The sequence below is a fragment of the Lagopus muta genome, chromosome 22, assembly GCF_023343835.1.
Source record: "Lagopus muta isolate bLagMut1 chromosome 22, bLagMut1 primary, whole genome shotgun sequence".
NCBI classification, from domain to species: Eukaryota; Metazoa; Chordata; class Aves; order Galliformes; family Phasianidae; genus Lagopus; species Lagopus muta.
Window position 1 is genome coordinate 5,789,255 of NC_064454.1, and position 26,553 is coordinate 5,815,807.

At 46.2% G+C, this 26,553-nt stretch overlaps 1 protein-coding gene across 11 annotated transcripts in view; it reads right to left on the bottom strand.

Annotated features, from left to right (window-relative positions):
• The window catches only part of NCAM1 (neural cell adhesion molecule 1), an 81,498-nt gene that overhangs the window by 25,858 nt on the left and 29,087 nt on the right, over positions 1-26,553 (bottom strand). For 4 of the 11 annotated variants that reach the window (XM_048968376.1, XM_048968372.1, XM_048968377.1 and 1 more), the window contains exons 2-15: positions 18,253-18,327; positions 16,480-16,698; positions 15,773-15,916; positions 14,788-14,925; positions 14,198-14,315; positions 13,671-13,840; positions 13,402-13,544; positions 9,524-9,553; positions 6,036-6,186; positions 5,279-5,463; positions 4,845-4,941; positions 4,347-4,517; positions 3,780-3,911; positions 2,679-2,693 (exon numbers count right to left, since the gene is read on the bottom strand). In XM_048968376.1, the coding sequence (XP_048824333.1) occupies positions 2,679-2,693; positions 3,780-3,911; positions 4,347-4,517; positions 4,845-4,941; positions 5,279-5,463; positions 6,036-6,186; positions 9,524-9,553; positions 13,402-13,544; positions 13,671-13,840; positions 14,198-14,315; positions 14,788-14,925; positions 15,773-15,916; positions 16,480-16,698; positions 18,253-18,327 (1,788 nt within the window). The remainder of the gene's footprint in view (positions 1-2,678; positions 2,694-3,779; positions 3,912-4,346; positions 4,518-4,844; positions 4,942-5,278; positions 5,464-6,035; positions 6,187-9,523; positions 9,554-13,401; positions 13,545-13,670; positions 13,841-14,197; positions 14,316-14,787; positions 14,926-15,772; positions 15,917-16,479; positions 16,699-18,252; positions 18,328-26,553) is intronic. The other 7 variants (XM_048968373.1, XM_048968378.1, XM_048968381.1 and 4 more) reach the window with 3 other exon arrangements.

Below are 26,553 nucleotides of genomic sequence, written 5' to 3' on the forward strand. Positions count from 1 at the left end.
ATCAAAAGAGAAAACTGGAGTTTGTAGAAATGATTAGTTGAGAACACACACATGCACCGTGTAAACCTGTGTCTTTCTGAACTGCTTTTTTTGTGTTCCAGGACTACATGACAGGTAATTGCTTGTTTCTCTACGGCATGCAACTTTACCCTTAGAGGAGAAATCCCTACTTCTGGGGGTGGTGATTAAAATTACACCATTTCTACATCTCCTCTGTGTCAGGAAGGTCTACCACTGAACTCTGTACAGCTAACCTAAATCTGATTTTTCACAATGGCTCCTCTGCCTCCAAATTCACTACATGATCCAAGTTTTATTCTCACAGACTGCCCAGATCCAGCATTGAAGTAACTGAACCTGATTCAGTATCAGAATGAATCTCACCAACAAGGTACAGAGCTAGGATGGAGGGAATCCAAATCCCACTCCCAGCTGAGATGCTGACTTCTTGTGAAGTCTCAGACATTCTCATGCAGGTCAGATAGGAGCAATGCTCCCCCTCCCTGCAGTCCTCTCTGCTGTATGATACTCATCATGTGCATCTTCTTTCAGCATCCAGCACTGAGAGCCACAACATGAACGCCTGTCTCTAGATTCGCAGTGAACAGACTGAGGCAGGATATCAAGCAGATTATCCATTCCATGCCCCTTTTGTGAAGGCAGCTTTACCTCTCAAAATCACAAATGGAAAACATTCCTTTTGGAAATGATCACCTTTCTTTCTTTCCCCTCATTTCTCCTAAATCCCACTTATCAATTTTTTACCGCATGCTTGGCAGGACAACAGTAAGGAGAGGAGTCAGAGTGGAACCATGCTGCATTTAACAGCTACATGCTCACATAACAGATTAATGCCTGGTTCTTGGTTAACAGACATCAAACCAACAAAGCCTCATGCCTTAATTCCCTTGACAGAAGGCTACAGCATAACAAAGAGCACTCTGGACCAAAGGGGAGCACTTCCCATCTACTCACTTGGTGGCTCTGTGCTTTCGGATGCAGGGAGAGGCTGAGTTGCTATGGAAACATGAAGGATAGATAAGACATGTAAAGGTGAAGCACAGCATGAAAATAAGTTATCAGAGGCAGGGAGCAGGGGTGAGGGGAAGGAAAGAGAAAGCCTAACAAAGAGAGAATGAGAATGACACTGAATCCCTATGGCAGATATGATTCACCTGGAGAGACTGCAGAACTGTGCTGCCCTGCCAGGGGAAAAGGAGCCAGCCTGCGTTGGGTCCTGCAGTGTGCCAGGCTCCAAGGGTCTCCACTGAGGCTTTTTTGTCCTAAGGAATTCTGAAGCTCTGAATCTAACTTCAGAGACAGCTACAGTGTTTCTCACTAATTTGGGCCCAAATAGCAACCTGGTTCATGTTGCCAGACTGCTAAGCACTAGGATTCTCAAGAGGAAATATGGCATGTTTTGAGGAGGTAACAGAATGAAAAGCCCCTTAGAAGTGCTGCTAAGCAGCTCCCTTCCAAGAGCAGAAGACAGACTGTGTAAGCACCAAATATGAGGATCACTAGGAAATAAGCACAAAGAAGAATGTCACTAATTCTAAACGCCCTGGGGTGAATGCAGCATGAGAAACCTGAGTTGTGATGATTTCTTTATTGCTCTACAGAAGCACCATCTGCTGCTGATCACTTCTCCCCTGTTTAGCTAAGAAACAGCCTCTTTGGTTTTCTGTGCTGTGAGGATTTCAAGAAATTCAACCTCACACCACAAAAGCCAAACACATCCCATGAAGTAGAACACAAGTTGATTAGGAATCTTAAAATCAAAGGCCAATGATGAGAGCTTTCACCCAGGCAGGCTTGCTCTCTGCACCAGGGCAGCACACATGGGAGTCGTCTGTGATATTTCCCTCTCCTAGAAATCAAACCTGTGCTCATCTGCAGTTCCTCTACCAGGAGACCCAGTTTTTAATCAGGGGAAAACATCTGCATAGAAAAGAAGGAAAGCACCCAGGGATGTTAGGCAGATTGCACCACACTCAGTGAGGAGATGCATGCAGAGCAAATCCAACAGGACAACTCTCCCACCATACTCACTCTCTGCTAAACACGTGGGGGCAGCAGCACTTGCTAAAGAAAGAAAGGAAGGTGAGGAAGGGACTCTTAAATGCTGCCCAAAGGAGGGCAACTACAGTGCAAAACAGACTGTCAGATCAAACCTCTCTGGACACAAAGCATGAGCAATGGAAGCACTGCCTCCTAACTCAGGACTTGGCACTTTGTTAAACCTGCATGCTGGACTCCGAATCCTTGTTTTAAAGCCATTTCCTCATCATGTGGGATCACTGAGCACACTGTCATTCACCAGCTCTCCCATCGAACCAAAGCCACATAAAGGCAGTGGAGATGCTGCCCAGCACTCTGTGGCTTGAAGTACAGCCCACATAACCACTAATTAATAATTAGACAAGTACTCTAACTATTTGAATCACATGCTGTACAAGAAAGACAGATGTTAACCCACAGTTCTGCTCTATAAAAGATTAGTATTACCTATAGGATGACTATTCTAGTGTCAGTTTTGTTAGGAAACAGGCAGTACCAGTTATTTCATTTCTAATGAACCTGGAGGAAAAAGGCACTAGATTAACAGCTAGTGCTATGTGTGTTAAAGGAACTCTAGGAACAGAAAAAGAACAAAACAAATGCAGAGAGGCACTTACGTGAGTGAGGGATACCTGCAGTATTTCCATGGATGGAACAGAGACAAAAATAAGAGACAGAGATAAACACAAACACACACACACAAAAAAAAAATGTAGAAGAGATGAGAAGAGTAGACAATGAATATGGAGCTGGAAATTCAAAATACCACCAGATGTCCCAAATCCAACCCTAGGGAGTGGGGGAGGCAGTAGGAGTTATTACAACAGAACTGGATTTCAAGCACGAGGGCTGGTGTGTACTGTGGCTTCCTGCACAGAACCTGGATTTCTAAGCAACAAGGAAAGCATACTGCCACACACTGCTCAGTTCTGCTGAGGGAAAAGTTGGGAGATGAATTCAAGACCATGCACAGATCTCAGGGCCTCCAAGCATGCAGATATGTATGGGATAGGAATACTGCTGGCTCTGAGCTCAGGAGACAGTCCTGCACAGTGGTTTCAGAAGAGCTATGAACTAGGTTCACAAGTACAGGTGTGATGGAGGGAAGAAGAACATGCTCTAGGTCTAAACACAAAGGGAATGGGGAAGAAGAACCCTAGGAACCGCAGGGGGCTGAAACAGGGAGAAAAGTATTATGGCACAGCAGAGCATCCTGCCATCAGAGGGGAAGATTGCCCAAGTAAGGCAGACAAGAGTCTATGGAAATAATTTCATGCATTGCGTGGACATCCTTAAGAAGTAATGTGCAGAAAAGAGAAATCACCCTCCTTCTTTTCCTTCATTGCTCATGGAGGCTTCTTTGTTGAACTTACTGATTTCTGATTTGCAAGGAACCTCATATTCTTTATTACCATGCCTTTCTCAAATTGCTGCTTGCTCTTATTACAACTCTCCATCACATAGCCCCTTCTATTTGACAGAATACAGCTTATCCTTATAACCCAGAGCACAGACCAGTGTGAATAACTTCCCTGCCTCTCACCTTTAAATAAGATTTTTAATTAGCGAGGAAATTCACTACACTCAAAAAACACAACAAAAACAAAGGGTGCAGCAAGGTCTGCAGGAGAAGGCATTGTCCATGCATGACAGAGTCCTTGGAAAATGCAAGGAGAGAGAAACCAGAAAAGCAGAGAGAGATTCTCAGTGTTACTTACGAACTGGCTGTGTCTTGAAGTCGGATGGCAGACTAATCTCACCCACACCCTTGCCATTGACTGCAGACAGTCTCACTGAGTAGGTTGTCTCGGGTTTCAGGCCACTGATAGTGATTGTGCCCTCCACATTTGCTGTTGCAGAAACGAGAGAGAAAAAGCAAAGAAACACTCAAGCTCTGTGTCAAGTCATCAATGCCATGTTCCTACTGCACTCCTGACACATTTAGACCACGAACAAAGCCACATAAACAGTGAAGACAAGGAGAAAGGTCAGAGCTACCATTTCTGTTTGAAATAATTGATTAGGGAGGGACCGAGCCACAGCCTTTCTAGCAAGGATATAGTGGAGTTCACAGTAGACACCAAAGAGAATCATCACTCTGCTTGTACCAAGCTGTTACTGAAAAATAAATGTTAAAGAACTGGTGTGGGGCCTCAATGAAATTGCTGAAATTGCAAAGCTATAGAATCCTGCACGCTAGCTTTCCCCCAAAGGAAAGAAGGGATGTTTTGAGATGCAGATCGAGAAGGTAACTTTTTTTTTTTAATTTTGCTTTACCATCTTACCTTCTTTTGCATCATACAATCTTGAGTGCCATTCTCCTTCACCCAGTGCTCTCCACTCTGCTTTGTACTTGAGGATGGGCACCCCACCAGTAGCTTCAGGCTCATCAAACTCCACGCGGGCAGTACTAGAGTAGGGCTCAACTCTGTCAATAGAAGGAGAGGACGGAGTATCTGGGGGAGGAAGGGGAAACAACCAGTGACACATCAGACAGCAGGAAGCAAGGGCTACCAGCTCCCAACCTGGCAGAGAAAGCAGAAAACTAGGAACACCAAGAACACTCTAGTCATGGCTTGATAAAGGAGAGGACAAGGGCAGCCTGTGACAGTCCTCAAAGAGCTTTTAAGAATACTAATTAGACAGTGTAGAAACCTTAATCTTGTGTCTTCTCTAAGAGGTCAGAGACTCAAAGTGCTTTCTCCAAAATCAAATATTTCCTTTAAGAAAAAAGGACAACCTGAAGAGTAGCATTTCCTTATCTCCCTGCCTGGGATGCTCACCCGCCTGCACAAGAATGAACTCTGAGGATTCCTGGCCAATGCGGTTCACAGCAGTGCAGTTGTAGTTCCCAAAGTCATTTTCAGAGTCTGGTGTCACCTACAGAAGAAATTGAAGTGCATGTTTGGATCAGAAGGCACTTTTCATTCTGCTAATGCCATTTGCGTTTTACTGGGGAAGGAAGTAATAATGAAATTCATGTGCTGACACACAAATGAGAGAACTACAGTGAGCAGAAAGTCAAAAGCAAGGAGAGGGGGTGGTGTTTGCCATGACTTGATGTCCTTTGCATTTGTGTGCCAGAAATGCCACAACCTGCTGCCCACTAACAGGGCACCCTGATGAAAGACTGGGCTTCATCAACAGAAACACATTATTTGGTAGCACTGAGCCTTCCTGGTGCACATCCCCTTCTCCCCTTAGTGCTTTTCCTCACCTCCAGGTAGCTTGCTGATGGAGTGTTGTAGATCTTGATGTTGCTGTAGTTTGAGCTGGGGAGCAGCTGTCCATCCCGGAACCAGGAGATGACAGCACTGGGGTAAGCAAATACCTCACAGGTGATGTTCACTTGATTCCCTTCCCAGGTATAGACGGCCACAGGGCCCTGAAGCTTGGGAGCATCTGAAAGAAACATTCTTGTGAAGGCAACATAACCAAGAAAAACTCCTGAAGGAGCCCAGCCAACTTCACTGCAAGAACTCCTTGGCTGAGACCCAGGCTGATGTGGGAGAAGGAACCTAACGTGGGGATAGGAGACAGCCCTCTCATCCAGGGGGCTGCTGGTGGTGGTGGTCTTTTGCTGAAGGACATAGGAAGAAGTCTGCCCAGAACCAAAGGCTGTCCCTCACACAGAGTGGGAGGACAAGCAGACAGCAAGCTACACGCCTGGGGGAGTGCAACATTGATACGCTCCATGAATGAGCCCACGGCAGATTCACGGCCCATGATCTTCCCAGGATCCAAACAGTGCCTCAGTTGGAGTCAACTCATGCAACCATTTGCACGTGTGCACACAGCAAAATGCAACTCTAACAGCATTATTTCAGACTGAGCTGCTTCCCATGCCCTCTGCTTATAATAACAACAACAATAACACAGATTTCCCTACTCGTAGGTGCCTCCACCTCATCAGAAAACATCCTCCCCCCCTGCCCACCTGCCCCTATCCCACGCCCTGCCCCTCACCCACTTACACTGCACTTCGAGGTACATGGCCTGCGAGTCCTGCCCGATGGTGTTGCTGGCTGTGCACACGTACTCTCCAGCATCTGTGTATTGGATTTCTTTGAGAGTCAGGGACGAAACCCGCGCGTGGCTGCGCACCACGATGCGCCCATCCAGGGTCTGGCAGGAAAGGAATTGAGAGTCAGGGGTTGGGCTTTGGGCAGCACTGCAGCTCAGGGACAAACACAAATCTACCTCACAGCAGCCCTCCAGTGCTCAGCACTTGGAAGCGATCACCTGGCAGGTGAAACCACGGGCACAGCAATTCCTAAAGCAGCTCAGCCTTGTTGCACAGGACTGAACAGAGCATATCAAAGCACTCAGGTAACGGGAACAAAAAGAAAAGAAATGAAGGACTGAAGTATCAGATGCTGCTACATGACTGAGGACAGCTGGATAACATCAAGCTGCTTCTTAGATTAACAACTGCGGAGATCCAGCTCTGGTTAAAGCAGTTTTGCCAGGATGCTTTTGCAGAAAACCTCTGTAACTAGTACCATTTTCACTCAGAGAATTTGAGACTTCTCTCACTGATACCTGTTTTATTTCAGCATCCGTTAAGTGGCATTAGTAAGAACAGATCCAAACCTCAGAGCTGAATCAGGCAAAATGAAAGCTCAGAGCTTTCACTTGAGCACAGCACCAAACAGAGCAAGGTACAGCGAGCAGGGCAAGCAAACTATGGGACCCTTCTAAAGACAGCCTGCTTCAAGTTCTTGTGATGCTCTAAGAAAGTTCTAGAGCAAACTCTGTTGATTGGAAGCCAGTTCAGAAATTGCTCCCACAAGCAGGAGAGTGCAGGGACATCAATGAGAGAAAAGGAATGTAAAATCCAGGCTGTCATCTGTTCAAAGGAATTGCAGCCACTCAGGGATCCAACCCAAACACCCTCCATGCTGATCCTTGTGCTAATGCGGTCAGCTTGGAAGCTTTAAAGGACAAGCTTTCTCATCCTGTTTCCAACAAACTGATCACCCTGTTGCCACTCTTCAGACCATCAGAGCTCCAAGAGCACGCTGCTTCTTGAAGGATGTGAGACAAGTGCTGAGATTATGAGGATATAGCTTGAGGAAATCACACGGACAGGCACTGAGTTGTAGCACCAAATGTGTTTCTGATACCTCAAGTGATCCTGCAGGCCTGAAGCATCCCTCTGCTCAGAGCTGGGGGCCTACAGCTGCGAGACTAAGCTTCTACATAGAACAAGGTGCTACCTCTGCTGGCTCTGAATACTAGTCCATTAGTCCATTTGAGCTAGCCAAATTTCAAATGAAGAAAGTTATTACCTTTCGACACAAAAGCAGTTAGTATGTGCATCTCTTCTACCACGCACACAGGTCCACTACAGCCAATGCCACAAGATACAAACTCTGTGCCCTCTTCTGTCCTTGGTCCCTTGTGTTGCTGGAAACTGTGATTTATTTCAAGAACACATTTCCTAGAAGTGGTGAAGGGTCCCATAACTGTGTATCTTACACGGCCAAAATCCAGCTCACTTCTGAAACTACTGCAGTAGGATCCATGAACGTAAAGACTTCAGACCTGCAGTTTCCTCGCCTTCTTTTAGCTCACGACTCAGGTGACCATTCTGTTGGCCTCTGACTCAATCAGGCAAGAGTGTAACTACACCTATAGCAAAACAGCAGCCCATGATCGCTGCAGCAAAGATGACTTTACGTCGTGCCACCTGCCTCTCCAGGATTCAATACAAACAGAACAGTGCCAGGCAGTTCAGATAAATGAATAACTTAACCAGAAATATAACCGATCCTGAAGATGTGGCTGTATATCTTAGTACAAAAGGCATGTGTAAAATGGAAAAGGAAGATTAGAGAAATATATTCAAGGAGAATAATCTCCATGCAAGAAATCACGCTACTGCTTCTCTTCATTTCTATTTCAGACCATCAGATACCGGCAATCCCTGGCTATTAGAGACATGGGGTAGGTAGAAACCTGTGAGCCAGAGCTGTGGGCACCTGTAATCCCTTCACCCAACTGCCCTGACTTAGACAATTTTGCATAGCAATGTTTCCCATAGTGGTGGGACAACCTACGAGACACAGGCAACAACTCACACCACAGCAAGGCCATGGATGGGGCCCTGGGCACCCTGAGCTGCTGGGGGAGCCCTGCCCAAGGCAGGGAGTTGGGTGCTGGTCCTTAAGGTCCCCTCCAACCTAAGCCATTCTACAGTTCTATGACTGCAGGTACCACTCTTCTCTCCAGAGAAGTGTGTGACGGTGTGCCGCACTGCTGAGTGCTACAGGTTGTGCTGAGGAGCACAAAGGTGTTTTTCTTCAAATTCCAACAGCACAGTCACTGCATCAGCAACTGGAGTAGACGTTAATACTTCAGTGACAAGGGGGAACAGATGAGACAGGCAGGGAATGCACCTTCCCCCTTCCCCTCTGTAGGATTTTTCAATCCTTTCACAAGCCAAAGCATCCATGCCAATCTAACAGTCTTGCTTGCCCACTTTCCATACAGGAGAGGTCATTACAGAACAGCCCCTGGAAATCCTGACCACAGCCACAAACTCCAGGGACAGAAAGTGAGGTGTCCTCTCCCAGCTCTGCGCTTGCATTTCACTAACTCATCTGCAGCTCCTCATATTTGCAAAGCTGAGCTAATACCCAGTTAGCAGGAAGGCATCGCTGATCAGGGATGTAACTGAGGTACAATTTTGCTTTTAACTGAGTTTTTAAGCATCCAGTGTTTTTATGAGTGAAAGCAATGAGGTGCACTTAATGGCAGATGATTATTATTTCTACAACACAGTAATGAATGTGAAACAAAACAGCAACACACCATACTGTATTTTCCTGTTCCCCTTCACTGACCCTTGAAAATTAAAGGCAAGTGACAATGATTCAGTAAGTGGGAGCATTTTCTGGAAAAAATATAACTTTGGAGAGATTTAATTGCATTGATTTTGAAACAGAATACGATGCAGTTATCCTCTAAGAGAAGGCCAAACTGAAGAGGTGCCATGAGCAAACAGATGAGTTGGCTGGAGCAGAAGAGGCTATCTCAGAAAAAAGGTACCATCCCACAATACACACAGCTGCTAACTCTTAAAACTCCAGAACAGAGGCATGACCCACACTTGCAGACTGAAGGAAATGGCGAAGCTGTATTTGTCAGGCTGCAGATTTGCCTTCCCTTTCTTCTCCCTCCCCCGGCACTTGTTGTCCTTTTTTGAAGTGACAACCAGGATTACTCACTCCCAACACAGCCAGTTTGCTCATCCAGAGATGCAGAACTACGTGCCAAGCAACTTCTAACACTATTAGCTGTTTCTCTTCAGTACCAGTACTTAATTTATTTGTATTATTAATGCTGGTTTAGTTGGCGTGGTTGCTGGACTAGAGATTTGTTAATCTGTAATGCTTAAAAAACAAACAAAAATAAAAACAACTAGGAAGTTTGCTAAAGGTCTGGTATAAGATTATACCTCTTGTTTCTCGGGCCGGGTCCACGAAGCCTGGAGAGAACAGATATAGAACACAACAACAGGAGAAAAAAAAGCAATACAAGTTTATCAAAGGTTGCTTTCAGGTATCAGCACCACGCTACGTCTGTGCGCATGCAGGCTCCGAGCTGTGTATCTCGTGTGTGGGGTGACTGCAATTTCCATTTCCCAACAGAACCTGCATTTAGACTCGCACTCAAAATTCAATATCCTCAAAATTGATCTAACAATACCTAAACCCTTTCTCTGCCTCTATTCTTAAATACTGAGTGACTATTTCCCTTGTCACATCTCATCCTTTCTGGAAACACAGCTAGGTATCCAAGGGAAATAATCCTGATAACCAGGGTCACTTAATTGAAAGATAAGCTATTGAGCTGGTTGCCACCTGGACACACCGACTGCCATTAACCCCTGTGGGTTCATGTGCTCATGCATTTGTATGGGTTTACATGCACACTGTGTGAGGAGTGGGAGCCCTCGAGCTGCAGAGCAACAGTCTGAGCCCCACCTCCAGTTCATCACACCCAGCTCACCAGGCTTAGGGCTACGTGCACCCAATCCTTGCTGGTCTTGGGACAATTAAGCAAACAGGCATCAGTCAAACATGCACAAACCTTACCAAGAAACATACACTGCCATTCAGAGACAGACAGCAACACTGTGGACCGTATTCACTCTGGTTCACAACGACCAAAGTCACAGAGTTCCCTTTTTCCCTATGAATTTCAAACGTGTTTTTTTTTCTCTTCTAGTGTCTTTTTCAATCACAACTTGATCCATTTCAATTCAGGAGTCAAAAATCACCTGGTAATATCACAGTCACAACAGCATTTTTGAATGTGAGGCACAAGCACTGCTGGCATGTGGATATAACGGCATACACAAGAGTGATGTTACAGACATGGAGATGAAAGTTAAGGAAATGAGGAGAAAAAGCACAGTATTGTTTCCACAGTGCTTGCAGTGAAAACTATGAGACTTCAGTATTAACAAATGGTACAGACAGTTCTATGAAGTCTTTGGCAAAAGCAGGCTATTTACTTCTGATTAGAGGCCTGAGGTGGACTCTCCAATGGAAAAAACAAAGCTCACCAACACACATGTGGGCTGGGGATCTGCCCAGAAACTCCATATCTCATAATTTCTATGTATCTATATCCTCTTGTGCACAAGTTCCTTGAAAACCGAACAGGCAATCATCATCAGGATTCAGCATCATTCCCTTTTCATGTACCAGTCACTACTGAACCAGTCAGGACCTCACTGATGTCCATGCAAGTCTCCTCTCAATTCTCTCCAATGCGGTTCTATAGCACCAGCACAGAGGTGTAAAAAGAACAGACGTGCCGTTACCCTGCGGTGTGCAGCACGTGTCAGGCTCCAGGAAGATGAAGGAGGGAAGAAGCCAGTTCCCACATTCCCCCAGTATGCTGCTTCTTTGTACTGGGGCTGGTGGGTGTGGGGAGAAGGCAGAACCAGAGCCTCCATCCCGAAGAGTTTTTATCTTAACCCTTCTTCACCAAGGCCAAGAGACATACAGGCTCCAATCTGTACAATTCTCCTAGAGGAGAATCAAGAAACTCACCCATCTTCCCTTCCATTTGGGAAGGACGAGTTGCTATTGTGAAAACAGTAATGTGATGCAGGTACTGACAGCTGGCACGGCAGGCCAGGGAGGCTCACCCCACAGGTACAGCTGCTGCCATGGAAATCTTAGAACTTAGGAACACCAATGTACTACAGATCCAAACTATGCACACGGACACCTCTTTTACAAGGGGAGGAAATGTAGTGGAGGTGATGAGGAATATGGCATACTGGCTTAATCAGCATTACATCTGGTAACAAAAAAAACCCCACATTCTTCCTCCCCACAACGGCACAGCAATAATTAGTTGAGGAAAGATAAAATGACTTTAAATGGCTTGACTTTATGTTAATGACCTCCTATGGCTTATAGCTCTTGCTGTCTTTTGCAGTAGGGATAAACAAGAATTTCAGACAGGGATAAAGCTTCTGCTAAATAATGCATTTCTACATTCACAACCAAAGAGCATCACAAAGGCTGTACACAGCCATGTCCAACAGAGCTATTTTGTCCTGAGACTTTTCTGGAAGTCTGTACCATTTACCCACAGAATGGGAAAAGTTTAAATTAAAGAAGAAAACAACAGTAATAAAAAAAAAAAAAAGAGAGAGAGAGAGAGGGAAGAAAATCCTGCCTAGAAAATGAATGTTGTATGACAGCAAATCTTTGCCCTAAAGGTTTGAATCCATACATGAACAACATGGTGGTACCTCAAACCTTTGATTTTCTCCCCATCCACTAAGATATTACCAGAACACGTAACGTCATTCTTTAACACTGATCACTGATTTAACTGCATTAAAAAGGATATACAATATATGAGTCTCAAAAATGGTTAGCAGTTTTGCCACTGAGGTCTTGTTAGCTTAATGAGGCTTGGCAGACAGGACTCCCTGCAAACAGGCGCTCCTACAGACTTCTACTCCATTGAGCTTTATTTCAGGTCTCATATTCTTCTCCCTGACAAAGCTCTTCTCCCTGGCTGTGATCCAAACCCCAGTGCTGGAAGCAAAGGAGGCATTTAACTCCTCCCATCACCCTTCTAGACTGAGAAAAGACCACAAATAGCCTTGTCTTATTGAAACAGGTCCCCCAGTCATGCTGTGCTAAGAGACCAAGCCAAGGGCTTTCAAAGGCAACAGGAATCTCTCCTGAAATGCTCCCTGATTACTACACAAACTCTTGAATACAGAAGATACTAACATTTCTCTGCAGAGGGCACCCTGATTGGAAAAGTTCCACGTTAACACAGGGAAGAGCTGACATCACAGGGGCAATACAAAAAGCTCGTTTAGGAGGCAGTGGAGCAGAATGTGGATGACTAAGAGTGGTTACCTCTAAATGACTGACAGCCGTTGCCTCTGAGACTTCCAGGCTATCAGCTGCTACCTGCATACCAAGTCAGACCCCCTGATATTCCCATGTGAGCTGAGCCTTGAAGCATCCTGTCATTGTAAGACCATTAATAAGCACTAACTCCCTACTCTAACTCGTGTCTAAGCTTTCTTCAGCTCTACTATGCCTCCTAGTCAACTTCTTACATAACTATTATGTAATATCCAGAATAACAAAGTGCATTCTAATCTTCTCTGGTAAAAGGGAATTATGGCCAATAATAATGAAATAAATGAAACAGCACCCTTCTAAAAGAGAAAAACTGCTAATTATTTTTGCCTTTTAAGAACAAAATGGTTTTGATGTGATCAACAAAACAAGTGAACATAAAGGCAGCCAGGCTTTTGTGCTTCAAGTACGTGTAGAGTTAGCACAATAAAGAAGAGCAAGAATGAATTAACAGGTTCATTTTGGTCCACTGCATTTTTGAAAGAATATCCCAATCCTTTTCATCTGCCACCCTCCCCAGAGAAATCATCTTCATGATGACAGCATGGACAACACTGGAATCAGGGTGCTCATTCCCATGTCTCAGCTTGGAAACCCTTTCAGAAGTCCTGTATCTCTGTGTCCACCACAAAACTCCTCCAAGAAGGGTCCAGGGCTTCATGCTTTGTAAATCAATTCAGCTCAGACCAATACAAGCAGGAATTAAAGAGCATAGTCTCAATTGTTAGAAACGGTGATTGCTCTTTGTATAAAGGACACCCATGGGATTACTTCAGCTACAGAGCTGGCCTCCAGCAGTTACTCTGTGCAGGACTGCAAGCATTCTCACTATGGAGGGGGGAAGCACCATGATCTCCATGTGCCTGCTGCCATCATGCAGCACTGACCCCTGCCCAAAAGACCAGAGTCTTGGGAGTGGTGGTACCTTCTCTTCATTGCTGATGTTCCTGGTGGAGGTCTTCCACGTGATGGAAGGGATTGGGTCCCCAGATGCCTCACAGGTCAGTGTGATCTGATCCTCCAGCTCCATCGCTGTTTTATTCTCCACGTACGTGATTTTGGGTTTTGCTGGAAAGAAAAATAAAAACAACCTTCATTCAGTTGCTGCTCAGAATGAAACCCGCCTGTAAACAGCAACATCTGAAACAAGCAACATGAGGGGAAAAGAGGGTTTCTGAACAGGCAAAAGCTCACCAAAGACTTTGAGATGAATGGTGGCATCCTGCTCGCCAGCCTTGTTCTCAGCAATGCAGATGTACTCTGCTTCATCACTCTTATCCACCTTCTTGATGATCAGCTCAGACCCATCATAGTTAAAGCTGTATTTGTCTTCATTGTCCTCCTGCTCTATCGGCTCTCCATCCCTGCAGGGCACAAAGCACACTGGCTGTGATGGGGAGGAGAAGCAGTCAAATGCTGCTTGTGAGGTTTTATGTCAATGAGAACTGCGTTACTACACTGAAACTCAGTGTCAGAGGTATCTCCACCTCTTCCCAACAGTGGGAAGGAGGAGCTGCTGTGTGGTGCTTCGCTGCCTATCAACATGAAGTCACAACCAAAACTAACTGCAATTCCCTGCTAGGAGGTCATTCCTTCTCTTGGGAGAAAAATGGATTCATGTCATTGTGGTTAAAAGGTTTCCCCTCCTGCCTGGTTTTCCAGGGCCTTATTGAAAACATCCATGCTCACAAAGAATCAGGACACTGCATACAACATCTTACTTTGTCCACGTCATGGTTGGCTCAGGAAAGCCATCAGCATCACATGCTAAGGTGACAGACTGGCTGAGGTTGGCAGTGGCGTTCATAGTGCTCTGCCTGGCACGCACAGAAGGAGGTACTAGAAGAGAAGGAAACCACACTGAAGTTAGAAAGGGGAGACAGAAGATGTGAGCAAGAATGAGGCCTGGAAGTCTAACTAAATCTCAGCAATATAGACAGATGTCACTAGCGATTCAAACCCTTTCAGCTGCCACGTGCAGGTTTCAACTGTCAGGTTTGATGTATGAGCTCTCCAAAGCAACTGGTGTGAGGATGGAGAGATGCACAGAAAATCTGTGCTGTCGACAAAACCACTTGTAAGCCTCAACACCTCACGAAGTTGTTAGGCACTTAAACTTACTCTGGATTTGATCATTTCCAGTACACATTTGGTAACCATGGATGCTTTTATTTGACACAGCAGAGAAAGATTAGTAAGCTGATAGATAGTAACCTGTGTGTGTGAATGTGGATAACATTTCCACCGGCAGTCTGGAGCGCAGACGGTGCAGCCCTTTGTCACTTATTGCTCTCAACTCCGTGCCACTCACCATTTACAATGACCTGAATGTCTTTGAAGTTGATCTCCCCACGAGCCAGGATGCGGCCCTCACAGCGGTACGTCCCCTCATCTGTTTTCTTGATTCCCCGGATCTGCAGGTAGTTGTTGGACAGCACTATAAACCGAACTAGAAGAGAGAAAAGGAAGGTTCATCCAAAGATCCCTGGGAAAGCTCACTGCACGGAACAGGTTCTTCACCTCCCCTCAACCTTCCTGAGTTGGAGGAAAGGCTGAATGCAATGAAACTTCCTTTCACATCAGGTTAAAATGGAGATGCTGCAATCAGATCTGACATTACCAACAAAGAAATGAGACAGAGGTAGCAGACAAACTGCTCTGTGTTTTATACTCAAAGTACAGTGATAAATAAAGATACACAAACATTGCATTCAATTAATATCAAACAAGAATCATGTTAAACCTTGCCCCTCTTGCTGAGTGAGGGAAGAGTTTGAGTCTTACTACAGTTCCCTTGTGCCTGTAAGAAGCTGATGTTGGAAAGAGAGCTGAGGTACCAGTGCTCAGCTGCAGGCAGGCACTGGACTCCTCACTGCCAGTGAAATGCTACCCTGGGAAAGAAGGTCTGTAGCATTTTGAATGAAAGGGAAATACTTGCTAGGAGTTCTCAGCAGTTTCCTTAGAAATACTGTAGAGCAGAGCATCACAACATACAGCTTTTCTGTTCTGATGGTTTTGTTTCTGTTTTTTAAATCCAAAAAATGCTTCTAGCATTTTTATTGCAGCATCAAAGCCTGATGGTCATCTCTGTGGGAACATTATATTCCTACCATTCCCAAATCAAAGCACCTGGAATAATGATGTTCACATCCTAAGCCCTTGGGTAACATCCAAATGGCTTCCCTTTCTTCCTTGTGGCAGTACAAAGGGTACAGGAGAACAAGACAGCATGAGCCTGCTGGGAGATGGATATTTGACCCCTAAATGGACAAGCACCAGTACATCTTGCATCTTACCATCTTTTTTCAGGATGACATCCCTGCCTTTGTGTTTCCAGATGATGGTAGGAGGCAGTGAGCTGACCACATCACACACAATCACAGCATCATCCCCTTCCTTGAATTCCTGAGGAGTGGGGGCATTCTTGAACATGAGCTTTTCTGAAAGCAATGGAAGGAATAAGTTGCTGCAGTTTTTTCAGCACACATCAAGCTGTGTTCCCAACTCAACCCAACTCCAGCTTGAAAAAAAGCAATGAAACCCCAGAGGGCTTGTTCTGTGGAAACCTGCGTGCCCCAGAGAGGAGGATACAGCTGCACTTGACTCAACACACTGCACTGCAACATCAGAACCCCATTTAACTTGGGAGCAACAGCCCAGTTCTCACAGTGTTTGTCACCCATGGAAGCTGCCATCTACACTTCCTCCTCCTACACATTTATGATGCACTAGAATCTTCTCCTTCTGCCTTTTGCTCTCTTATCCTTCAGAAGAATTTAAGCAATAGACAAGCTGGTAAACACCTGACAAGCAAAGGTCTCAACATTCACATCCTCCTCAAAACCAAGAAAGGAGGAGAATCTTAACCCTCCCTTTTGAACCTCATTTCTCCCCTTCAGCAATAACAGCCTTTGGTAGGAAGGTAAGGTGTCTCCCCCTGCCTAATTTTGCCTCATATACGTCCAGGGATACCCAGAAAGTAGCCCTGGAGTTGTTCTCTTACGGAAAATTTTCACATTGACGGTGGCTTCAGAGTCTCCCTCCTCCACGCTGCTGACAACACATTTATAGATGCCAGCATCATCAATGTTGGCATTGTAGATGGTGAGGGTGGAGGAGAAGTCGTCGTTTCGCACCACTGAGATGTGCTGCTGGTTGGGCGTCAGCTTCTCACCATTAGGGGAAAACCAGGAAATGTCTTTGTATTTGGCTTCCCCTGCCACTGCAGAGAATAAAAGAAAACAAAGCAGATGAAGTGAGTTCCCAACTAACAAGCACAAAGGAAACTGAATACAACCAGTAGGGAATTGAATACAACCAGTACACAGAATACAGTATACAGTATACGGAATACAACCAGCACTTTGTGGAAAAACCGACCCAAGGGAAGAAGAGCTTCTGGTACCTGAGAAGCAAACAGAGAAAATTCTCTCACAGCGCTGTGAATGGTCAGCTGCTATTGTGCAAAAGTTACATTAGGCTGTTTCTTGAAATCTAAAGCGGAACAATTTTGTTTCACTTCATTTCAGAATGGCCTTCCATGCATCCTGGGATTTTATGCCCCAGCTCCTCCACTGTGTCAGCCCCACGTTGGGCAGCTTGAGAGCAAAAGAACAAACCATGTCTTCCTGCTCCAGTTCTGCCATATTGTTGGTAGATATGTGCATTTGCTGCTTTATGTATCAAAATTGTGATGTTGCTGTAGCAGCAGCTCTGGTGTTCATCAGGTTAAACCTTCTACTGCATTCAGTGTAAGCAATTATTGTCACTAATTGGTTGCAGGCTGCCCCTCTCTTGCAGCTCATCCCTCTGCACTCCCCCACGTGGCTCCATTATTTGGGACAGGTTCCTATTACTGCAGGGGCTTTAACTGATCTCAGACTTTTCTGAAGGTATGCATCATCACAACAGCACTTATTCAGAGTATGCTTTTGCTTTTGAAGCTCTGGCATCAACTAATTCCCTTGCAGTGAAGCATCCCTGGATCAGACAACCTCACTGTTGCTCCTGTTGGTATGCTCTTGAGGAACTGATGGCATTTTGCTCCCAGAGCTCACTGATCACCTGTTAGCTATATGTCATGCCCCAGGATGCTATCACATTGGGGTGCCGACACAGCAGCTCCTCCCATCAGAAACCAGGCCAGCTGCTTTGAACAGGACAAGTACTAATTTGAAAAACATCACCAAATTGAAAAAAGGACTTTGGGGCCCAGGGAATGTGCCAGCACTGCAGCACACGGTGCAGTAAGGGAGCTGCACAAACACTAACTTTTGTCACAGAAAAAGATTTTCAGCAGCATTAAAATCCTTAGTTGCTGCGGTGGTGACTCTCAAGTGACCTGGTGCTCCCATCGCTGCTCTTAGCAATGGGCTAGACATATAATTTGGAAAAAAATTAACAACCAAAAATCAAGCTTAATTCTAAACTCAAAAGACCAAAGAGCTGTGGAACGATGCAAATTGTTGTGGCTATTGCTCCAGCACAGAGGCAACACTTCATTTGCTGTTTTGTTTCTTTTTGCATTTTAAAAGCTGTTTCCTGGAGCTGCTTTCTGCTGCCAGCTCTCAAGGGAGTGTTTTTAGTCTTCCCAGCAAACACCACACGTTGCCTTTTATACTTCAGTCTTACCAAATCTGAGGGCATATGAGAAAGAAAGCAAGAAACCTTACAGCCTGACTAAGCAGCAGAGCTTTTATCTCAGACCTAACATGCAGATCAGCCTTCCCAGCAAACCCAGACGTGCAGACACCCCATGCCAAAAGCCAGCACTCACCTTGACATAAGAAGAACTTGGATTCTCCAACGCTGATCTCTCCCTGACTGGGAACAATATCCACTTGTAGAGAGGCTGCAAAGAAAGGAGCACACAGAAGGGGTTTAGACAACAGCAGCTGTCTTCAGCAAAGAAGCTTGGCCAGGATTCCAACTCATCTGACAGAAGAGCATTGGGTGGAGCACATTTGGCACTTTATCAGTATGTATCTGAGCAGATAGTGTCACAGACCCCTGGGAAACCTGCAAACATTCAGAGTCACTTCCAGCTCAACATAAAGCCACATCAAGTGATACAGAAAGCGCCGATTTCCCTTCAAATCCCTGCCCACAGTACAACACTGGGAGCAGTGATGGCACACAGCCTTTAAGCACACCCTGAACACTGACTGGAACTGGCCCACAAACCTGTTCTGGCAGCACTGTACAGCCATTCTCTTTGCTCTGGAGTTGACTTCTTGCTCCGATACCACATTCTTACAAGCCCAACCATCAGTCATGGTTGGGAGTCACTGGCATACTCTGGGTTCTCTGCAGCATTTTCCAGGCAGAATCCCAAGTCCAAACAGCCAGTGAACCCCAGATGGATATCTACAGCAGCCAGAGCATGCCTGCATTAAGAAAGAAATCTCCAAAACACTGACAACAACCACTGACAACTGGTCCTTTCTGCCTTTACAGGAGTGGCTGAGGCTTGCTTCCAACTTAATCCAGGCACACTTCCCCTTACTTTGTCCTACTGAAAAGCAGTAGCAATATTTTGGTCTCTTCTGCTGTCTTCTCACAGGAGATCATCAACTCTTGGCTTATAGGCTAGGGCTGTGTTTTTGTTTGTGGCAGCAGAAATAATTCCCCCGCATGGAAAGATGACCTCAAGTTGCACTGAGGGAGGTTCAGGCTGAATGTTAGGAAAGAGTGGCTGGGCATTGGAATGGGCTGCCCATGGAGGTCATGGTGTCACCGTCCCTAGAGTGCCCAAGAAACATTTAGACCAGGTACTAAGGGACATGGTTTAGTCGGGGAAATAGTGGTGATAGGCAGACAGTTGGACTGGGTGATCTCAGAGGTGTTTTCCAACCTTGCTGAGTCTATGATTAACACTTCTGGGTGAAGCATCTATTACCTGTTTGCTTGTAACCTGGACTCAGCAAAAGATGCTGCACTTCTATGCTCCCTGCAACTGACTGCAGCCCCATCCCTAAAGAATCACTTAAAAATAATCCAAGTTAGATAATAATTCCAGAAAGAAATGAAAATAATTCTTAGGCCTTTGAGATCTCCCTTAGGACATCTTTATTTAACTCATATGTTTTGTCTGAGGGCAGGCTCTCTCTCCCTGCTGTTTTCAATGAAGCGCACGTTGCCCTTTCAGCTCTTGCATTCAGCCTGTTTTATTGCTGGCTAATCTAATTCCTCTCAACCATACTACTTCAGTATAATTCACTCCCAGACAGAGCTGCAAATACAAAGAACCAAATATAATAAAAGGCTAAAGGTTTATTAGGTTCACCGCAACAAGGACTAAATGGCCTCCTTTTGTAGGTATACTTTCTTGTTCATTTCTTGTTCCCTAAATCCTTTCAGCTTACAACATGCTTCAGGTGGAACAGCTTTAGCACAGGGTTGGAACAGATGATCTCCACAAGTTCCCTTCCAACTTCAACCATTCTGTACATGAGCACAAGAAAAACCAAGGTTGCTGCATGTATTAAAACAATCCTGCTCCAATACGTTGAGGATAGGAAATCGACAATCACTTCCAAGTAAGTTAAAAAGCCAAGATGAAAGCTACCCAAACTTCTGGCCTGTGCTGCGTATCCTGCGTGACTGTTTCTTCTCTGGTTTGAATTATACTAGTGCTAAGCAAATGAAAAAGGAAAGCAGAGAGCTGTGGGTGCCCCATCCCTGCAGGCACTCCAGGCCAGGTGGGATGGGGCCCTGGGCAGCCTGAGCTGGTGGGGGGCAGCCCTGCCCACGGCCGGGGGTGGCACTGGGTGGGCTTTGAGCTGCCCTCCAACCTGAGCCGTTCTGTGGTTCTATGGTAGCTCCCCATTTTCCTGTTCATATACAATCATACATTCGACAGAAAATGTAATCAATTTCTGGATTTCCTTCCGCCAGGTCCCGACGCTGCAGCATTGCTGTGGCCTAACAAGTCCAGCTGAAGTGTGAATTTCAAGAGGCCTGAACGAGTAGTTTTTATTTCTAGACTGCAGCCATTAATTGAGCTATTCCTCTCTCCCATGCTGCCAGAGCACATCTTGGCAACTTCACTGCAAGTGCTTTGTCTGTTGTGCTGGCTGTTTCCACGCCATCGTGCCCCCACCAGGCCACAGAGGCATTCCTCTAGCTGCCAAACACACCTGGCTTTTCAAAGAACACACTCTGCTCCAGAAAGAGCAGCTACGTGCCAGGGGCAACGCTCCTTGCAGTGCTCAGGAAACAAGCATGAACCGGGGGATTGGGACAGCAAGTGCAGAGCTGTACACAGAGCAAAGGACTCCTGATAAACAAACAAGAAAAGATGCAGGATTTTCTGGTGAAGCATCTGAACAGGGGAGCAGTGAGGCAGCTGACATTCCACCAGCTGTGTCTCTGGTTCTGGGACAGGCTCACACTGCTTGATGAACTGTGTCTATTTTAGGATGCCCTCCCTGCTTTCATCTCCTCTCTAGCATACATTCACTCCTTTCACAGGACAGGCTTTAAAAAAAGCAGAAAAGGCCAACCCCCAAATGCTCATGGTAAGAGAGGAAGTGCTGACACGTGAATCCCTGCCCCTCGCACTTGATCTACCTTTCCCCAGGAAGGCTGCATAACACTGGTGTCACTGAGCAAACTGCTGCTGTCACAAGCACTGATTTCTCTTCTAAACATGTCAGTGTCTCATCGAACGCTGCTATTAAACAGTGACAACGCGACTACAAAGCCAGTGGTAGGCAGTGCCCCAGTACTAAGCAGGCTGGAAAACAGGGCAGAACAGCAGCACTGCTGGGCTGACCCTTTTGCTCTGCTGATTCAGTCTCTCCTGTACAGAGGGTGAATTACTCAGCAGAGAGCTGTTTCCCGATTCCTTCTGCCCTGCAGGGACACTCCATGCAGCTCCCTTGCCCTGCAGACCCCAGTAACACCACTAAGCACACAGGAACCCAGCGGAGCGCATCCAGGAGCCCTCAAGTCAGGGAGACTGAAAAATCTTCTGGAAATCAGGCATTACCTGAGCAGAACGTTCCTCTGAATTATTCACATTCAGCTCATCTACAGCCTTTATTTTGCACCAGGGAGAATTCAACTCTAATTGTTCTACTGATAAAGGCAGGTTGAAGCAATTTGTTGACCTCATAACCTGGATAAATGAGTTCATCCTAACAACGAACTATGCCTTAAATTACACCAACAATTGTTCCCTACCTGCTACTTTGTTGCTTAGTATATGATCAGGCTAACCAACTCAGCACCGACATGGATCGTAATCACTAATTATTATTTTTGCTCTGCAGTTCAGAGGAACAGAGACTGTTTTTCCCCACTCTTCATTTAACAGACACCGTAAGCCCATTTGTATTCCACTTCGAACTTCCAGCAATAAGGGCCTTTTTAGCATTGCATAATAACTGCATTAAAAAGGCTCTTCATAATCGCACAATAGCACTTTTTATAGGTCTGCCCTCCCCCATATCTCTTATCTGGTTACAAAGTCCCCCAGCTCCCAAATAACTCTGAATAACTCCCCTTTGATTTGAAAAACTGTTAATGTAACTTCACATTCATCTGTGGTTAAATACAACTACTTTTGCATTTAAACAAAGAAATGAGCCCAAATTAAGCCACGATTTCAATGCAAGGCAGGGAAGTCTCCCTGCTGGCTATGACTAAGGCTAGCACGGCAGGCTGCACCTGCTAAGTGACTGCTGTGAGCAGCAGAGGTGCGTGCGCTCACTGCTGGGAATTGGTTCCGCATCCCTCTGGCTTCACAGGCAGTGCTCCACTTTACCTGCAGGAAGGCTGATGCCCACACTGCTGCCTTTCTGAATCAGAGCACACAATGACACTGAACCTTTCATCACATGGACCCAAGCCATAAATCTGAGAGCCAGACGGATTGCTTTTGTGACAGCAAGCACAGAATGAAGCGTTGCCTCTGCTATATCCTTGCCAAGAATCCTGCTTCCATCAGTCCAGATGAGGAATTATTGGGATCAACTAGATCTAAGCAGCTTTCAGCATCTTCAAGCTTGATGGAACAATTCCCCAAAAGCTCAGGATTCTCATCTGCCTTTCTGCAGTGGCTCCAGTAATAGCTTGAGAGAGAAAACTGATGGAGCACTTTATGGTTAGCAAGAAAGAACTACTGTGACCTCAGCAAGCACAGTGCCTGCAGCAGGCAGAGAGGAGATGCAGACAAGAAAGACAGAGAGCTGTTGGAGAGGGTCCAGAGGAGCCACAAAGATGATCAGGGGCTGCAGCACCTCCCCTATGAGGACAGGCTGAGGGAGCTGGGCTTGTTCAGCCTGGAGAAAAGAAGGCTGCAGGGTGACCTCATTGCAGCCTGCAGCACCTAAAGGGAGCCTACAGAGGGCAGGGGAATCAACTCTTTGAAAGGGTTGATAACTGCAGGACAAGGGAAATGGTTTTAAGTTCAGGGAGGGAAGATTGAGGTTGGATGTCAGGGGAAAGTTCTTTGCTCTGAGAGCGGTGAGGTGCTGGATCAGCTGCTGAGAGGCTGTGATGCCCCGTCCATCCCTGGAGGTGTTCAAGGCCAGGTTGGATGGGGCCCTGCGCAGCCTGGGCTGGTGTGAAATGCGGAGGTTGGTGGCCCTGTGTGCGGCAGGGGGTTGGAGCTTCATGATCCTTGAGGTCCCTTCCAGCCCTGGCCATTCTGTGATTCTATGAACTTGAGGTTCACTTCTTGCAAACTGTACCTTTCATTTGGCACACTTCTAAAGCTCATGTAAAATTCCAGAAATAAACAGAAGTGACTGGAAAACAGCAGACACCAAAAGCAAAGCACACAGTGCTAAGGAGAGAATGTGTAAAGGCCTGAAATCCAGCAGATTACAGAGAACCATTGCAGATGACTCAAGATGCAACGCACAACAAAGGCCCAACAGGACAAAGCGCTGCCTCCTGCGCAGGGCCATTGTGCCACGAGGGCAGGCGAGCAGGGATGGAGCCCAGCTGCTCTGAACATCCCATCCCATCCCATCTCCCCGTTGCCATGACAACCATGAGCTGCCACCAACCGGAGGAGGGGGCTGCGGTACCGTTGGGGAATAGGAAGATTGGCAGAGGGAGTGGATGCGTAACCACAACAACACAAAGACGGAGTTGAAGATTTCCTCTAAGCTGAACTCAGGTCAAAATTACTTCACACGGCTTCTCAGAGATATCAGTGGTTTTTACATGGAATTGTTTTATGCCTCTTCTGATGGCATTCTTGATAAAACACGTTTTACTGCTCTGGATCATAAAACTAACAGCCCTATTTGCCACAGCAAACATTTTCGGTTACCGGAGGCAGAGTAAGGCACGCTGTTTTACGGATCCATCAAACCAGGGTATGGACAACTTTAATTAAAAACTAAGCTACCATCCTCTGCTAAATAGATACGTATGTGGATGACAGTGCAGTGTAGGTATATTGAGAAAAGGGAAAAAATGGATTTGAAAAGCTCATGATGGGGGTGTGATCTTGCAGCAGCTGTTCCATCCCAGCAGCTGTGTGCACACTCACTGTCACAGGGCAGCACTCAGCACTACAGCAGCAACATCCATTCACTGATGACAGCATGGAAGAGGAGCTGTACATACAGCATTTCTAACCCACAGGTCATGTATTTATAACCTGAGAATATTTTCTTTGAAAGAAAATTTCATTGTTGAAGGCAGAGAAAGAATCACGATTTATCAAGTTTCTGTTTACAAAGAGCTGAAAATTGGACTTTCACTGGGTGAGCAGTGTCCCTGCCCAGGGCAGAGCATGGTTTGTAAGGTCCCTCCAACCCAAGCCATCCCACAACTCTGGGATTCAATTCAGCCTACAATTTTACCATAAAATCTGCTGGTTTCTGCCAAGATTCCAAAGGCGGTACGCTTTTGCAAAGATTAAGACCCAATTTCTCCTCTCCTGGAGAAATAACATTGAATGTCACCTTCTACAGAGAAACTGCTGTTGAAATGCACCTCACAATAATATTAATTAGAAAACAGCCCATCACTTCTGATTACTTAGCTCTGTTCTTTAAAAGAGTGGCAATAAGGTAAAACGGGACGGACTCAATAGTGGGTCTGTTTGACAGGAGAAGGGGAGATGGCTTCAGTCTACAAGAGGGGAGATTGAGGTGGAGCTGAGGAAGGTTTGGCAGTGAGGGCGGTGAGGCGCTGGCACAGGTTGCCCAGAGAGGCGGTGGTGCCCCGTCCCTGCAGACAGCCAAGGTCAGGCTGGACGGGGCTGTGAGCACTGCTGAGCTGTGGGTGTCCCTGTGCGCTGCAGGGAGTGGCACCAGGCAGCCTTCAGCTCCCTTCCACCCAAACCATGCTGTGATTCTCTAACAGTCAGCTTTCCACACAATTCAGGAGCTGTCCCACACAACATCATTTTTCTTCCTTGTTTATCTCAATATCTCATTTTCTTCCTTGGTGCGAATCACAGCAATCAGCTCTTGCTTTTGGTTCCTATTCATCTCAACACAGAGGTGACCTCATTTCACCCAAACTCTTGGCCAATTAACTGGGGCATTATGTTGTGCTCTGGCACTCCATATTCAGACACAGCATGGTCTCAAAGGCTCAGCTCCCTCCACAGCCAGAAACTGTGTTCAGGAGTCACATGGGATCGTTGATTTTGAATGACATGACACAGAAAAGCGTGTACTAGTGCTTGCCCAAGCAGGTGCCCAGCTGGAGCCCTGGGAGCAGTGTGACACAGCCTGATCCTCCCATCCTGTGCTCTCCCTGCTATCCTGTCCCATGCAGGCAGAAGGTTGATGGCATGCGTTGGCACGGTGCAACGATCTGCACCTCCTCCTGGAGATGGAGGCGGCTGAGCACCCAGCATTCTGTGTGTGTAATTTATTCTGCACACAAAGTAGTCCATAAAAATGAACGCTCTGCTACAGCGGTTTCATGGAAAGGAAACTAACAGGTGGAGGCTGTAAACCATGGTCACTCAGCCTAAGCCACAGCTAATTGCCAAGATTACAACGAGGCAGCCTAGTATTAAATCCACAAAGGCAAGACAAAAGCAGGACACACCTAATCCATGGCTAAAACAACTGCAACTGTACCAAAGATACCCATCAAAATTTAAGCACAAATCCATAATCCTAGGGAAGTAAACTCAGCCTGGTGCAGCCATACACATCAGCTGGCACTTGCACTTTTTCCAGCTATCGTTTGGCTGTGCTCACATTTTTGCTTCTACTTCACTCTGCCCCCTCTAAAGCTCCTCCCTGCAGGACTCACAGCTGAGCACCCCGTGCTGTCAGCTCACTGCCTTCCAGAAGCAATGCTGCACAGCTCCGTGCAGCACACACTGCTCTGCTCTCCTCCTCTCTGAAGTGCTGCTGTTACTCCCTGCACCACTCCACGTCCTTTGCTGGATGCAGCGGCCATTTCCATAGCAATGCCAGTTGCCCACCCTCCTTCTTCATTGATTTTGACCACGGAATGGCTGTGCCTTGGCTAAACTTTATCTCCTCAGTAGAATAAATCAGCACAAGGTGCGAGACTGCAAGCATCCTGATTGCTGCAATAACGTGAGGGACCTGCAGGGCTCTTACAAAGTGGGCTTATAGATTTATTTTGCAGCCAGACTAAATGAGTACATCTGAATAAAGGCAGTGAGAACCCAGCCTCGAGCTGTTATAAGGCACGGCATTTGCTTTTAAAAAGCCATGTCATGGGTGCAGGAAAGGAGAGAACACTCACTGGGTTCCTCTGATAACTGGAGAATGTTCAGCAGCTGCTGACCAGCCTGACTGCAAAGGCTTGAAATTTGTGGCAATACCACATTGAGTGGTAACCAAGATTTTGAGAACAGCAAAGCTTAAATAAGGAGTCAGAGAATCACCAGATACCATGAGCTAAAGCACAGAGCACCTGGAGCCAAGAGATGCCCCGTGTCTGCTCTGCACTTCCAAACATCACATCTCTTCCATTGAGATGCATTCCCTAAAGAGGAAAGCAGAGACTGTCACAAGGGATTACGCTGAGCAGAACAGCAGCTGAGTTCTTTAGGGCTGTGCTTCTTCCTGGTTTCAAGGGCCCTCAGCACAACAAACCCATTGGTAACCACAGCACC